This window comes from Podarcis vaucheri (assembly GCF_965113315.1).
Source record: "Podarcis vaucheri genome assembly, chromosome: 2".
NCBI classification, from domain to species: Eukaryota; Metazoa; Chordata; class Lepidosauria; order Squamata; family Lacertidae; genus Podarcis; species Podarcis vaucheri.
The window spans coordinates 35612197-35626369 of record NC_138760.1 but is presented as its reverse complement, the minus strand read 5'-3'; the positions used below and the strand labels follow the sequence as shown (position 1 = coordinate 35626369).

At 43.9% G+C, this 14173-nt stretch overlaps 2 protein-coding genes across 7 annotated transcripts in view; one reads left to right on the top strand and one right to left on the bottom strand.

The window, feature by feature from the left end:
- Nucleotides 1-4: 4 nt before the first annotated feature.
- Nucleotides 5-4064, top strand: ARL16 (ARF like GTPase 16). Of its 2 annotated transcripts, none has more exons than XM_082213362.1 (5): nt 5-212; nt 1001-1058; nt 2862-2975; nt 3314-3429; nt 3680-4064. In XM_082213362.1, the coding sequence occupies exons 1-5, from the start codon at nt 106-108 to the stop codon at nt 3846-3848; spliced, it is 564 nt and encodes a 187-aa protein (XP_082069488.1). In that variant the 5' UTR covers nt 5-105; the 3' UTR covers nt 3849-4064. The 2 variants fall into 2 exon arrangements, with proteins under 2 accessions (XP_082069488.1, XP_082069487.1); XM_082213361.1 differs by having other exon boundaries at nt 50-68; nt 991-1058.
- A 1306-nt stretch (nt 4065-5370) lies between these two features.
- Nucleotides 5371-14173, bottom strand: part of TMC6 (transmembrane channel like 6) — a 29204-nt gene continuing 20401 nt past the window's right edge. For 4 of the 5 annotated variants that reach the window (XM_082213330.1, XM_082213331.1, XM_082213332.1 and 1 more), the window contains exons 15-21: nt 13958-14053; nt 11627-11702; nt 10677-10810; nt 9041-9217; nt 8105-8183; nt 7174-7252; nt 5371-5843 (exon numbers count right to left, since the gene is read on the bottom strand). In XM_082213330.1, the coding sequence (XP_082069456.1) occupies nt 7196-7252; nt 8105-8183; nt 9041-9217; nt 10677-10810; nt 11627-11702; nt 13958-14053 (619 nt within the window). In that variant the 3' untranslated portion in view covers nt 5371-5843; nt 7174-7195. The remainder of the gene's footprint in view (nt 5844-7173; nt 7253-8104; nt 8184-9040; nt 9218-10676; nt 10811-11626; nt 11703-13957; nt 14054-14173) is intronic. The other variant, XM_082213334.1, reaches the window with a different exon arrangement.

Sequence of the window (14173 nt, the reverse complement as noted above, 5' to 3'; positions counted from 1 at the left end):
CGGCGGCAGCCATTTGGCGATTGGCGGACGTGGCGACCGGAGCGGCTTGTCGGTCCAGGAGCGGATGGGTTCGTGGCGGGGAGGAAGCGGCCGCCTCTGGTTGCTATGGTGATGGCCGGCGGCGGCGGCGGCGGCGGCGGCGGCGGCTCCACTTACTTGCTTCTGGGGGGTTCGGGCGCGGGCAAGACCCTGCTGGTGAAGCGGCTGCAGAATATCCCCTCGTGGCTGGGAGGAGGGCCAGGGCTGGGGCTGCGGGGGCCGGGCAGAGAAGGCAGAGGAGGAAGCGGGGAGGCTGCCTAGGGTGGAAAGGGGTGGTGGGTGAGCTGCATCTCTTTGGCCTGTGTGGTGTAGTGGTTAAGAGCAGTGGACTTGTAATCTGGTGAACCAGGTTCACTTCCCCACTCCTCCACATGCAGCTGCAGCTGCAGCTGCTGGGTGACCTTGGGCTAGACACGCTTCTCTGAAGCCTCTCAGCCCCACTCACCTCACAGAGTGTTTGTTGTGGGGGAGGAAGGGAAAGGAGAATGTTAGCCGCTTTGAGACTCCTTCGGGTAGTGATAAAGCGGAATATCAAATCCAAACTCCTCCTCGTCTTCTTGTGTCCCTCTTGCTGGTCATCCATGCCTGCCTGGCAGTGCGAGTAGGCATGAGTTTGGGCAAAAGCCGTGGAGGGAGGGAGAGGGGGAGGAGATAGTTCCTGATGACACAAAGTTAAGTGTGATGGGAGGATGGCTTCATGACAACAGACCCTTCCCGTGAGGGCTGCTATATTTTGAAAAGCAAAACTTTTGTGACTTCCACTTTTAACTATGGATCACTACAACTCTACCAATGAAAAAAGGAGGCCGTGCCCTGGGAAAAGAGGACATATGGCAACCCCACTCCAATCCTCTCTCCTGGGGGTTGAGGGAAACCCTTGCACCTGTTTGGGCTCTGTGCTGTGTTGTACCGAACCTTTTTCCATTCCAATCCCACCACTTTCCTTAACAGTCTCTGCACAGCTGAGCTCCAAAGATGGCGCCAAAGACCTTGGGGAGCCGCCAGCTACTCTGCCTACGGTATGGCCTTTCTTGTCTTTGGTTTGGTTCTTGGGGCTCAGCAGATTGGGCTCAGCTGTAGAGCATGTGCTCTGCAAGCAGAAGGTGCCAGCAGGTTTGCTCCTGAACATCTTGTTCACAGGATCTTGAGTAGCATCAGTAGGAAAGAACCACTGTCAGCCCGAGTAAATATTGCCCAGCTAGCCCACCAAGAGTATGACTCGGCATAACGCAGCTTCTTGTGTTCCAATTGGTACAGGATGTTGTGGTACCCAGATTAGAGATGATTTACTGCTCCTGACAGGAAGACATGGCAAAATCTTTGACAGAAGCAAATTGTGGTAAAGATAAGGGCATTGCTGTGGTCACACTATCTAATGTTTTACACTTCTGTCGTCAATGAAATCAAACTTCATTGAGCAAATGTCATCAGTGAAATTGAACACTGTATATACAGATTGGTTTATTTCAGAGTGGTTTTTGCTTGTGTGATAATGGCTGGTAGGTGGCTCTCAGGGAGTGGTTGTTCTAAGGCAGGCCCCAACCTCTTCCTATAGTTTCTGCTGTGATTACCTTTGTTGCATTTTGTCACTCTTCTTGGTACAAAGGATACACTTCTTATATAGCTTGTATAGCTTACACATGGCTGTGTGTTGTAGTCTGCTTACAGTTCGTTGCACACTACATAACTATTATCACGTTACCCTGTCCCCAGCCTCCTGCAAGTATTAATATTGCTCCAAATATTTTCAAAATAAGCGTGGAGAAGCTCAGCAACTTTGGGAAAAGATACAATTGTACACAAGGAGAGGACATAGTTCAGTGGTATGTATAAGGCAAGACCACATTCAGCATTTTGGGGTTTCTGGGCAACACACCATCAATAAAAACAACCAAGAAACTTTTAGTGCTCTTAAGACACTGGTTAAAACTATTGAAACTATTAAGCACAGTGGTTTTGATCACACAGACATTCCTAGAGCCCTCTGCCCAGAGGAGTCATGTAAATACAGTGGTACCTCAGGTTGCATACGCTTCAGGTTACAGACTCCGCTAACCCAGAAATAATGCTTCAGGTTAAGAACTTTGCTTCAGCATAAGAACAGAAATCATGCTCTGGTGGCGTGTCGGCAGCAGGAGGCCCCATTAGCTAAACTGGTCTTCAGGTTAAGAACAGTTTCAGGTTAAGTACGGACCTCCGGAACGAATTAAGTACTTAACCTGAGGTACCACTGTAAACTAAACCTCAAACCAAATTAGTTTGTTTTAAAACAACACTTTGACCAACTCTCTGTGATGTAGCTAAAGGGTAGCTTCACCATTCTCTATACCAGTACTCCCTGGGAACACTGTTATTTCACACCACACAGCTCTTAGGTTACCTACACAAAATGACACTTTTACAGTCTGCATTAGTCCACAACAGGCTGCTTGATCCATTAGATATGTACAGTGTGATCCCATAAATGTCTACTGAGAAGCAAATCCCATTGAATTCAGTGGGACTTGGCTGCCAGTAGAAGACTTCAAACCTATGCACGTATTTGGGAGTAAGACACATTGAGTTCTTTAACTTCCAGCTAAGTATGCACAGGATTGCACTGTCATTATAAGGCAGCAGTAGTTTGTTTTGAGAATTGTAACTGTATCTCCAGCTTATCGGGCTTTTTGAGTGCATGGAAGAGCTCCAATCAGATTCTTCCAGTGCCAAGAGTTGAGTCATACTTGACAGAAGTACCTGGACCAATCCCTTTGCCTGTGTTGTGAATAACAGCTCAGTTACCCACCAGCGTACAAGTCTAATTGGTGGTTGTCCCTTTGCAGGTTGGCACAAACCTTACTGACCTTCAAATCCGAAAGAAAATCACAATTCGTGAACTGGGAGGATGCATGGGCCCCATCTGGTCCAGTTATTACAGTGACTGTTGCTGCGTCCTGGTAAGGGGAATCTGTCCACTCCTGTGGCTGTTTGCTGCTCTTAATTACTTACTTTCATTAAAAATGAAAGCATAGGGTCTGAAGGGCCTGGAACATCAGCACGTCCTACACCTGCTCCTTGGCAGCCCTATTCCACTTAGAAAAAATAACTCAAATTTCTAGAAAATCTTGCTCTGACCAGAGAATAACTAGGCAGTTTGTATGCTGCAGCACCTCAGTAGTTCATGCATATTTCCAAATTCTTCTGGCTATGCTGTATTGGAAAACTCTGGAACTTTAGTTTTTCACTTTGGAGCTCCCTTTGAATCATTCTCTTTTTCTTTCTGTCTCTTCTGCAGTACATGATTGATGCTGCTAAGCCTACGCAAATCTCCTCCTCCTGCATTCAGCTTCTGTCACTTCTTTCTGCTGAGCAGCTAGCATCGGTTCCTGTACTCATCATTTTCAACAAGATGTAAGCAATATTTAACTTTAATCTCTGTGCAGGGTACTCTGGAAGAGGGGGAGCAGAATTTGATGGGCTTCAAATTGCCATCCCAATGACATGGCAGTGGGATGATGACAGTTATCAGAATGGGGATATTTGAATTTTCAGTTGATTTGCAACCTGCTCACAATGTTCCACTGCAGGGCTTTTTATTGGAAAGTTCAGCAGGCAGTAAAAAGAGTGTTACTACTGTTTTTTCTCTCTACTTGGACTTTAGTGACCTACCCTGCTATATGTCCCTTGTGGAGATGAAGTCATTGTTCCGAATCCAGGATATCATTGCCTGTGCCAAGCAGCCCATCACTGTTGTAGAGACCAGTGCGCGTGATGGCAATGGCTTATCCAATGTGATGCAGTGGTTTCATTCTACAACCCAATGTGATTGAAGCTGGAGATTGCTCTCACCTCAGGTACCTTGGTTGGACATGGAACAACAGAAAGACAGCTAGGCAACAGTCCTAGTCTTATCACTTAGGAAGCGGCAGCTAGCAAAATTTATAGCCAGCAAAACTTAATAGTTCCCTGCAGGCAGTGGAAACAACATTGCTGCTATGGACTTTGGATGTAGTTTGAACGCAAAAGTAAATATTTTCCTATTTAAATCATTCAGTATATTGCCTCTTCTGTTTTGCATATGCTACTAGGCTGCTGGAAGAGAATGCTTCTATGGAAGGGAGGACAAACTACATGTCTGTCTCATCCATTTATTTTAATTAAGGTCTTAATTTCTCACAGTCCAAGTTCCCATGGCGTCTGTGCCAGTTCTCAAATTCCTTCTGTGGCTTAGAGCCTCTTTGCAGGATTCTTTGTTCATGCAGTGAATGCAGAGTTGTTAACAAAGGATCCTAAAGGTACCTCTTGGGTTCAGGGGTAATGTAACTTTTACCCAATATAATATAGAATAAATTTCTCCCTTCAGGTATTCACACAACAGCAGTTGCAACTGGCCTGTGGAATGTGGTTGTGTGTCAAAGGCACCTATTTGATTATATGTGGCATGAAACTTACCTTCTGCCATATCCTTTTGTGACATTATTAGCTGCATATCATTCTCACTAACCATTGTCGTTTACACCAAACCCCATGTCCCTTGCTTCATCTGCTACAATGGCAAGATCTTTGATTAACAGAATGGTGAAAAGGCAAAGGATCCATTTGTCCATCCATCCTGTACATCAGTGAAGAAGCGACTTGCTTGGACTAATTTTCTGTGTCGAGCCCTGCCTCCTTTTGCCCAGAATCAATCACAGACTTTGGGCCATGTGAAGGAGGTGACACTTTGAAAGTTTAAAAATAGCCACCCCTCTCATCCTTTAAATACCTGATGGAATAAAAACGGGGTGACTAATTTTTAGATCGTTAGGACAGAACCAATCTGGGGAGTTTCCTTGGGAAGGTATTTTGAGCTAAGCAGTGTAACACTGCCGAGAAAAGAACTTTAAATGTCCAGGAAATGGTCCAGAAGCAATTGGGGGGGGGGGATCAAACTAAGATACATTTAAGCATAAAAGTACATTTAAACTAAGGAATTTTGAAAAAGATGATGGTGATCTGTTATATTATCATCAGCCATAATCTATGCTGTTTTTCCGACAATTATTGTCCCTCAAAGCTACTCAGATCAATAATAATAAAAAGATGTACTGCCAGCAGGCTCACAAACCAGGGGAATAGCAAAAGAGGAAAGGATGGGGCAGGGGAGAAGGTGAAGGAGGGAAACCAAATCTACACAAGTAGAATCACAGAATTGTAGTGTTGGGAGGGACCCTGAGGTTCATTTAGTCCAACCCCTGCAATGCAGGAATATGCTGCTGTCTCATACAGGGATCGAACCTGCCACCTTGGCATTATCAGCACCAAACTATAACCAACTGAGCTATCCAGGCTTCATGAACAGCTGTAATTGGGTAGTTTTCCAAAAGAGAATGTTTTTAATAACATCAAATCAAGATGTCCTGGTAAAAATGGCATCCTGCCAACAAATGTCTTACAATCTTCTTATTGTGCTTCTATGGCCCTATAAATCCACTGTGCAAAGCCCAAAAGGAAGGGCCATTACAATTCTTAAAAATTCAGTGTTTGGTTCTTCTCTTTTAAATATCATTAGTTTCTGTATGATTCAAGTACTTGGGTCCAGCTCAAGGAACATTTCAATTTGCCTGTTCATGGAAGCTGGAACTGCCAGCAAATATTAAGAATTGATGTTATTGGGCTGAAGATGGATGAAATTCTCATGATCTTCTGAACACAGAGAAGCTTGAAGGCAGACAAGAGGAGTCCGACATTTCCAGCAGCACGGGCTATTCCTCAGAGCATTCCTAGAGCAGCCGACATCAATCCTCCGTCTCACAAGTTCATCTTGCCCATCCACTGATATACTGCTGGATTGAAAGGGAAATTTCAGCTGCCATTGTTATTAGAGAACTGGTTTTATTTTTACAATCAGAATAATGGTCCCAAATATGCACCACTCAGCAACAACACCTATATTTTTCAGTCCTTCCTTTTAGTGCTCTTTTACGTTCCTCACTTACCAGAATGGCTGTTAGTAACACACCCTCCACCTCTAATCTTGCTTGTAAATTATTGCCTTGGGAGTGTGCTGGGAAGTGAACAGAAGAGCTAAGAGATTGCCAGCATCCAAGGACAAACAAGATGCAACAGTGGCACAATCCTGTGTTAGCGGATCATGCCAAATTCCTATTAAGCAGAGTGGTGGTAATTTAAAATGAAACCTAGACGAGACAGCAGTGCCAAGCCCTTCTCCCACCTGCTCTCCCCCCAATTTATTTTTGGCAGGAACTGTTTCTGATGGAAGAGAAAAACAACTTGGAGAAAAGTACAGGCAGAGCAAGAGTTCAGCACCCTCCCACTTTCCTGTGCTGCACTTTAAATTGCTCCCCTGCCCTGTTTCATAGGAAATTGGTAGCAATCTAATTCTCTCCAATCTGCTACCATCATATCTTGCTTGCCCCCAAGGTCCTGCAATTTACTTTCATCATTTTGATTTCCTAGTGAAATACATTTTCAAAAATGGACTGCATTTCCTTTCTCTCTGTGTGTACATATGCATATATTAAGCAGTAACAGGAGAGAGCGCTGCAACACAGCCAAGCTTGTCTCATTACCAGTCTCTGCAGATTTTTTGCTTATATAAAATCCACACATAAGCAGAGTGAGTGGGGGGGGTATGCAAAGCTCTTGCCATCCTCATCACCTCCCAGAAACTGCAGGGCCAGTCTCCTGTATTCATGGAGGCTCCCTGCACAATTCAGGACAAGGGAAGATTCAAGGTGCTTTGATGCATCATTCAAAAGCACCCTGCCTGCCAGACACAAACTGCACAGGCAAGAAGCCACAGGCTATGTGGGCTTAGGGGTCATTGGGTAAGCAGGAAGCAGAGGGAGAGGAGAAAAGGTTTCCTAATATCCAGCATGTTTTGGACCTCTCGGGTCCTTCATCAGGAAGTTACAAACTTCTGTTATACTGTCTCCATGTTCCTTTTACTGTACCTTTTTGGTTCCTCTGCCCTGCCCCATCAGCCTCTGCTGCACCTGCATGGGCTCAGTGTAAGGTGTACACTAGCTTTGGCTAAGGCACTAGTCCATTATGTATGTGCTACCCAGCCAAGCAGCTTGGCAGCAGCATCTTGTCAGTTCCATGGAGCTCCTCAATAGTCTTACCTCACCTTCAACTGCCCCAAAGCCTTACCTCATCTTCAGTTGCTGCATTCTCATTTCCCATATATAGTATGAAGCTTCTGAATGAGAAACATCTTGTCTTCCCCTTCCTGGAACGTTAGAGACATTAAGGTGAGTTGCGGGAAAGTGGCTTTCTTGAACAAATGCTAGTGATGTTAGGACTCTATATAAAAGGTTGAAACAAATGCGATCTGTGCTCATTTCATCCAGCTAAAGAAACGTTTCCATTTGCCTTTCCATGGCAGCTGGGATTGCTTGCAATTGGTAAGAATGGACGTTCTGGGACTGAAGGTGGATGAGATTACTGTGGAATTTCCTGAACAGGAAGAAGCTTGAAGGGAGGCAACAGGAGACTGACATTTTCAGCAGCATGGGCCTGTTTGCCATTCTTGGAGGGCTTAAAATCTATTTTGCCATCTTCCAAGAAGCATTTCAGGCAGATAATAAAAGTTTGTAATGCCCATTGCTTTTTCCTAACTGCTGTAGGGGTCTACTGCAAGTTTAATATATTTATTATTAGTGAAGTGTCCTGCCATTATGACTAGCACGATTCATGCAGACAAAGGGACTGTTCACAGCAGGAACCTAATGTGGAAGATGCATCTGTAGAATTTTGTATACAAGCACTTTGCGTGAGCACATACATATACACAGCCGTCTTAAGAAATATCTTTCAATGGAAGCTAAGAAACCAAGTATGCTTCTATTGCACTGCTTTTCACCACAGGGGAAATAATCATTCATTCATTCATTCATTCATTCATTCAGGGAAAGAAACAGACTGCAGCCCATTTGCTTTGGTTCCAATAAATTCCAAGAACTAAGGGCCCAGTTCTTAAGGCCCCACTCAGCATGGTACTCTCTGGTATTCTCTGACAAAGCAGGAATTAGCAGCACTTTCAGGTCTCGGAACTACGCAGGAGAAAGCAGACTCCACTCACATTTGCAATCTGCTCCTTCAGCAGGGTAATGATTTTCCGCTGACCTTTCACCACTTGGAAGTTGAGGTAGATCACAGCTCTGCAAAATCACAAAGGTGCGGGACAGAATGAGCACACAGTGATGTTAAGCGAGAAATACGCAGAAGAGTAATATGCACACCAGGGATGTGGAACAGACTGGTGACAGAACTGATGCAACATGGTCTGCCCTCAGACAGAGAAGAGGGAGGGCACTAAACACTCGGGATCCATTGGGCAGTCAGAAATCCTGGGTGTTGCCGCATCTAAGACACGCCTTCCCACGAGTATGTTGGTGCCTCAGCCTCTGACAGCTTTGAGATGCACATTCCATTAGGTATGGATAGCTGGACACAGAAACACCCCAAAATTTCCTTCTCTGGATTGCATCGTAATTGGATTACGTAACACAGGGGTAACTAATGTGGTGCCCCTCCAAATGTTGTGCAACTTCCATCTGCCCCAGCCAGGTGGCCAGTTGCCACAGACGTTGGAAATGGGAATCCAGCAACAAATGCGAAGGCCACCAAATAGGAAATTGTGGTGGTGTTGGAACAGCATATGGCATCAACAGTGGTAAAGAAAAACTTGAAATGTGCAGGTTATATTAACAGGTTTAGTAAGTTGCATTAGTGCTAGCTTAAGAGGTACCCCAGCTTGATAAGGGGAGGTGTCCCACAGTGGAAGCCATCAACCCTTTACAGAAGAGAACAGCTGATGCTACTGAAGCTGAACTATGCTGAGAACAGGGCACACAATCAGCCTTCCTTCCAATTATATCACAGGTTGAGGTATATGCCATTCCCGGTAAACCCTGTATGGTATTCACCAAACCACTTTGATTTTTTTGGGTTGGGAAGGGAGAAACCATCTATGGCTTTCTAAGCTTAGATAAATAACGGAGTCTTTCCAACTTACAGCAAAATTCCAGCAATCAAAAACAGGAAGAAGCTATTTTGGATCAGGTGCTGGTGGATCCAGGTAAACCAGGTGAGGTTTGGGTTGGATTTCTCCAGCTTCAGAACCCAGGTCTTCCCAGACTCATAGATGGTCTCGTGGTCTCGGAAGGGTCCACATATCTTAGATGGTTTCACTCTGGATGGACAAAGAACAGCTCAGTATCAAAGAGCTATTCAAAAGACTGTTGCTCTACTTGGCATACTAAAGCTACACACCTAATCATTTTGTTTTTACAACATTTATACAGCATTTTTCAATAATTTACAAAGCCATTTGTAGCATAAAAATGTAAGTTCAAGGGTGAGTGTCACTGATTATTTGGCCAAAATGACACCACAAGAGGGAGATACCAGCAGGCTCGAAAAAACCTAAAGGTTTGCAGAAATGCAAAAACGAAACAACCTTTAGACAGAACCCAAAACAAAAGATAGCCGGATAAGAACCGAGTGTGCTCAGCAGCCATGGAATGCTGACTGACTGACTGAGTTAAAGAAAACAATTGAAAAATGGGTGGGAGGGGAATGGAATGGAACGGAATATCATGCAGAAGACCATGGCTGACTGAACAGGAGTACTCTACTCTGCAACCTTTTACTGCAGGCCCCACATGGGTTTAACTAATAACTGATTGTGTAAATGTCTGAATATTCAGCTGCCTGCAGTAGCTAGAGGCCCCTTTTCAACTACAAGCAACTCCCCATTTATGCACATTCAAGGCACCCACCACCGCACATGCACGCATTACAGCAAACCCAGAAGTGGCCCGAAAAGGGGCAAAAACAGCAAACATGGCGCAAGAACAGAATCTAGCACGAGCCTTGGCAATTGCGATCCCAGAAACACTTGAAATGACCTCTGCGGCCTATGGAGAGTTTGAGCGTGGAGGTTTGGAGGGTCTTTGCAGACTTTTCAATAGTGCTCCCAATATTCACGATTTCACTTAAGCGTGCAGCGCCTCAGAACGTAACCCCCACATAAATGGGGAGCTGCCTGCATTTCTCTTATATGCCAATTTGCACAAAGACAAGTTTTTAATATGTTATCTATTATGTACCATACCATAACTTATTTAGCAGTATCAAAACAGGTGCGCATGTCTGCCAGAATGAAAGCAAAAATCCTTAATTATGTTTGACCCCAAACCCCATATGGAAAGAGTGGTTTATAGTATGTCCTGTGAGCAGGATGGCAAATGCAAGACTTCTGACACATTCTTCAAAGGAACAGCAATAAATTGTATGTTTAAAAAAAGCAGCACATCAGAGGCCACCAGGACAGCATGCTCACCAGCATCAGAGAAGTCGTTCAGACTTTAATGCCTTGATGGTAGGCTAGTGTGGCTGCAGTAGCGCTAGGTGGAAGATGAGTGAGGGAGCAATGCAGACTAGTAACAAGGTGCCTTTCAGGTGGGCATGGGGACAAGCTTTGCAGTAGAATGGAAAGCCCAAACGGGCAGGATGTTTTGATATCAGATATCATGGGTGAGAGAACTGGAATTAACAGAAGAATAGCAAAAGATCCAGCAGTCATAGCATTCCTCTAACACCCGGAATGTAACTGCAGTCAGTTACAACTGAACAGAAAATCTACTCACGCCCAGATGGTGTAGGAGAGGAATATGGAGGCACCCAGGAAAGAAGGGAAGCACAGCAAGGTGATGAAAATGGTGCTCATGTGAGATGCACGCCAGGGTTTACTGGGAGACTGGCAATTTCTCATCAAGCTGGTCTAGCAGGGTGGAAAAAATACACAGTTTAAACTAGCTTATTCACTCTCCTAACAACAGCAACTTCTGAGTGGGACTCAGCCATACAGTGGTACCTCGGGTTAAGAACGTAATCCGTTCTGGAGGTCTGTTCTTATTCTGAAACTGTTCTTAACCTGAAGCACCACTTTAGCTAATGGGGCCTCCCGCTGCTGCTGCGCCGCTGCTGCGCAATTTCTGTTCTCATCCTGAAGCAAAGTTCTTAACCTGAGGTACTATTTCTGGGTTAGCGGAGTCTGTAACCTGAAGCGTCTGTAGCCCGTGGTACCACTGTATACTGTATACTGAAGAAGACTGACCACAGCAAGCACTTTAAAGGGCAACGTGAGTCTAGAATCTTGCAGAAAGAAAAGCAACCCAGTGGGGAAATGGCCAGTGGGAAAAGCAATAAGCACCCCTTTTCTCCCACTGCTTTTCTGCTCAGAATTGCACCTCCCAAGGCTGTTTTTTATTTAAAAATGGGGGGGGGGAGGATTATAATATAATACACTTATATACACATGCATTTGACTCTCAGCTTCTCATGACTGATAAAAGTACAATCTAGGTTACTTCCTGCTGGTCAAGGACCTCTGTCAGGTTTCCATTTCCTTTAATTGTCTTTGGGACAGAGCGAAGGCAGTCTGGGAGGCAAGTCCACTCAGTGTGATTTGCTAGCTTGTCTCCACCTCAATTTCTCTGTCCACAAAACTCCCATAAGCCAACCCTCTGCTAATGCATGTCGCCTCAGTGCAGTGGAAAGTGCATTAGTGCCCGTTGGAGATGGGCAGATAAATTACCTTCTTAATATAGAACAGGAGCAGCAACTTGAAGATTTGGACAACAGGGAGGAGTGGGGCAAAGAAGACTCCCAGCCTGGGCGGGGGGACAAAAAGGAGAGATCAGTAGTTTACTTACGCTGAGCTTGTAAACCCCTGCACATTTTTGGTTTTGTTTTTTTTATAATGATTTTTATTGCATTTTTTCCAAATTACAGAAAGAACAGAAGAGAGAAGTAACATAAAGAATAGAAAGAAAGAGAAAAAAAAAACACAAAAAATCTCAACCATTTCAACAACTTGTTTCAAATTTCCATTGGACTTCCCCACATCTCCCACATAGTGCATTCTTGACAATAAAGTTATCAGCAAATTATACCCTTATTTCGTATGTTTCTTTGTATTTTCAATTGCAGTTTAAGTTTAAATCTCTTATTTTCCATTTACTCTAAAAATATAACATGTTGTCATTTTTACCCATTTAAACTTTGATTCTTTCATAAATGTTATCCAATTTCATAAATAATTAAATTTTCGTTGCTGGGGCTAACATTCCAAGTCATACGGCATCTTAAAATTCATATAACTTATAATACTTTTGCAAATAGTCTTTAAATTTTTTCCAGTCCTCCTCCATTGCCTCTTCTCCCGAGTCTCGGATCCTTGCAGTCATCTCGGCTAGTTCCATGTAGTTCATCAATTGCGTCTGCCAGTCCTCCAGTGTGGGCAAATCTTGGGTCTTCCAATGCTTAGCGATAAGGATTCTTGCTGCTGTTGTAGCATACATAAAAAAGGTTCTATCCTTTTTTAACACCTTCTGGCCGACAATGCCCAGAAGGAAGGCCTCCGGTTTCTTGGGGAAGGTGTACTTGAACACCTTTTTTAACTCGTTATAAATCATTTCCCAGAAGGCCTTCAATCTTGGACAAGTCCACCAAAGGTGAAAGAATGTCCCCTCAGCTTCCTTACATTTCCAGCATTTATTATCGGACAAATGGTATATCTTAGCCAGCTTGACCGGGGTCATGTACCACCTGTATACCATTTTCATAATATTTTCTTTCAGAGCATTACATGCAGTAAACTTCATACCGGTGGTCCATAACCTCTCCCAGTCTTCAGACATGATATTATAACCAATGTCCTGAGCCCATTTTATCATCGCTGATTTAACTGTCTCATCCTGAGTGTTCCATTTAAGCAGCAAGTTATACATTCTCGATAATAACTTGGTCTTAGGTTCTAACAACTCTGTCTCAAGTTTCGATTTTTCCACCTGGAATCCTGTTTTTTTGTCTAGCTTAAAGACCTCATTAATTTGGGCATAGTGTAACCAATTTTGCACCTTATCCTTTAATTTTTCAAAGCTCTGCAACCTCCAATTACCTCCAATGTTTTCTATTATTTCCCAATATTTCGGCCAGTATGCCTCCATATTGGGTTTTTTCCGAGCCTTGGCCTCTATTGGTGAAATCCACCTCGGAGTTTTGCTTTCCAGTAAGTCTTTGTATTTTTTCCAAAACCCCTGCACATTTTTGCACCAGAATCTCAAATTATGCAACCAGAATCCTGTGAAGTATTTTACATTATTCAGTCTAGTTTCTGGCTTTTAAAGGAGGTGGAATTCTTTAGCAGAGTCTGAAAGAAATGAATGCAGAGAAAGATTGAAGGTGGAGATGGATGGGCTACAAGGGGTCCATGATAAGGAGCTGTGCTTGACCTAGAGGCTCCAGCCCGTTGCATGTTTTTGTGGTGTGGCGATCCTATTTTAAAAGTTTGAATGATATAAAATAGGGTAAAAATACTGCAAATAAACAACCAACAACAAGGTGCAGATGTGCAGCAGTACCTGAAAGGCTGTGGCAGCGGAGATTTAAAGGAAATTTAAAGCTTTCCTGCTTCAAAGTGGTTAATTAGGATTGTTTAATTTACTGCTGGTCTTGATATTTGTTTTAATAGGATTGCTATTTGCAGAACCTGCAGCTCGAAGGTAGAACAAGATGCTTTGCATGCATAAGTCCTAGCCTTTTTCAGGTAAGGCTGTGAAAACCTTAGGGAGCCCCTGCCAGTCAGTGTAGACGATATCAAGTAGGTGGTCCAGTGGCCTAATTCAGTACAAGGCAGCTTCCTCTGTTAACATATGTCATTGCACTAAAAGCCACCCTGAGCAGCTCACATGAGACAGGGTGTAGATGTTTTAAATAAAATGTATGCGATCTAAAGATCCTCTGCCTTCTTCAAAAACAGTTTGGTGCTCTTATCTGCAGGGTGAACAGAACATAAGACTTTAATATGAATATGGGAAGGGGAAAGGCGTGACCCAGCAAAAAAATGGAAATGGGAATCTCTCACCAGGTCAAGGTTTGTCCATAAATGAGCTCCAGAACATTTCGAGCAATGTCAAACTCAGGCCTCCGCTTACTCTGTAGCTTCTTCTCCAAAATAACCCTGAGTAGTAGTCAGAGAGAGAGAGAGAGAGAGAGAGAGAGAGAGATTGGGTTGTATCCCATGAAGTCATTGCACAAGGGGGACAACTACTGCTCACATCTGCTCTGAGGATTCCCCAAC

Coding starts and splice junctions, on each gene's coding strand:
- ARL16 (XM_082213362.1), top strand. CDS start 106: ATGGTGATGGCCGGCGGCGGCGGCGGCGGCGGCGGCGGCGGCTCCACT. Junction 1,059..2,861: donor CGCCAGCTACTCTGCCTACG/GTATGGCCTTTC, acceptor GTCCCTTTGCAG/GTTGGCACAAACCTTACTGA. Junction 2,976..3,313: donor GTGACTGTTGCTGCGTCCTG/GTAAGGGGAATC, acceptor TCTCTTCTGCAG/TACATGATTGATGCTGCTAA.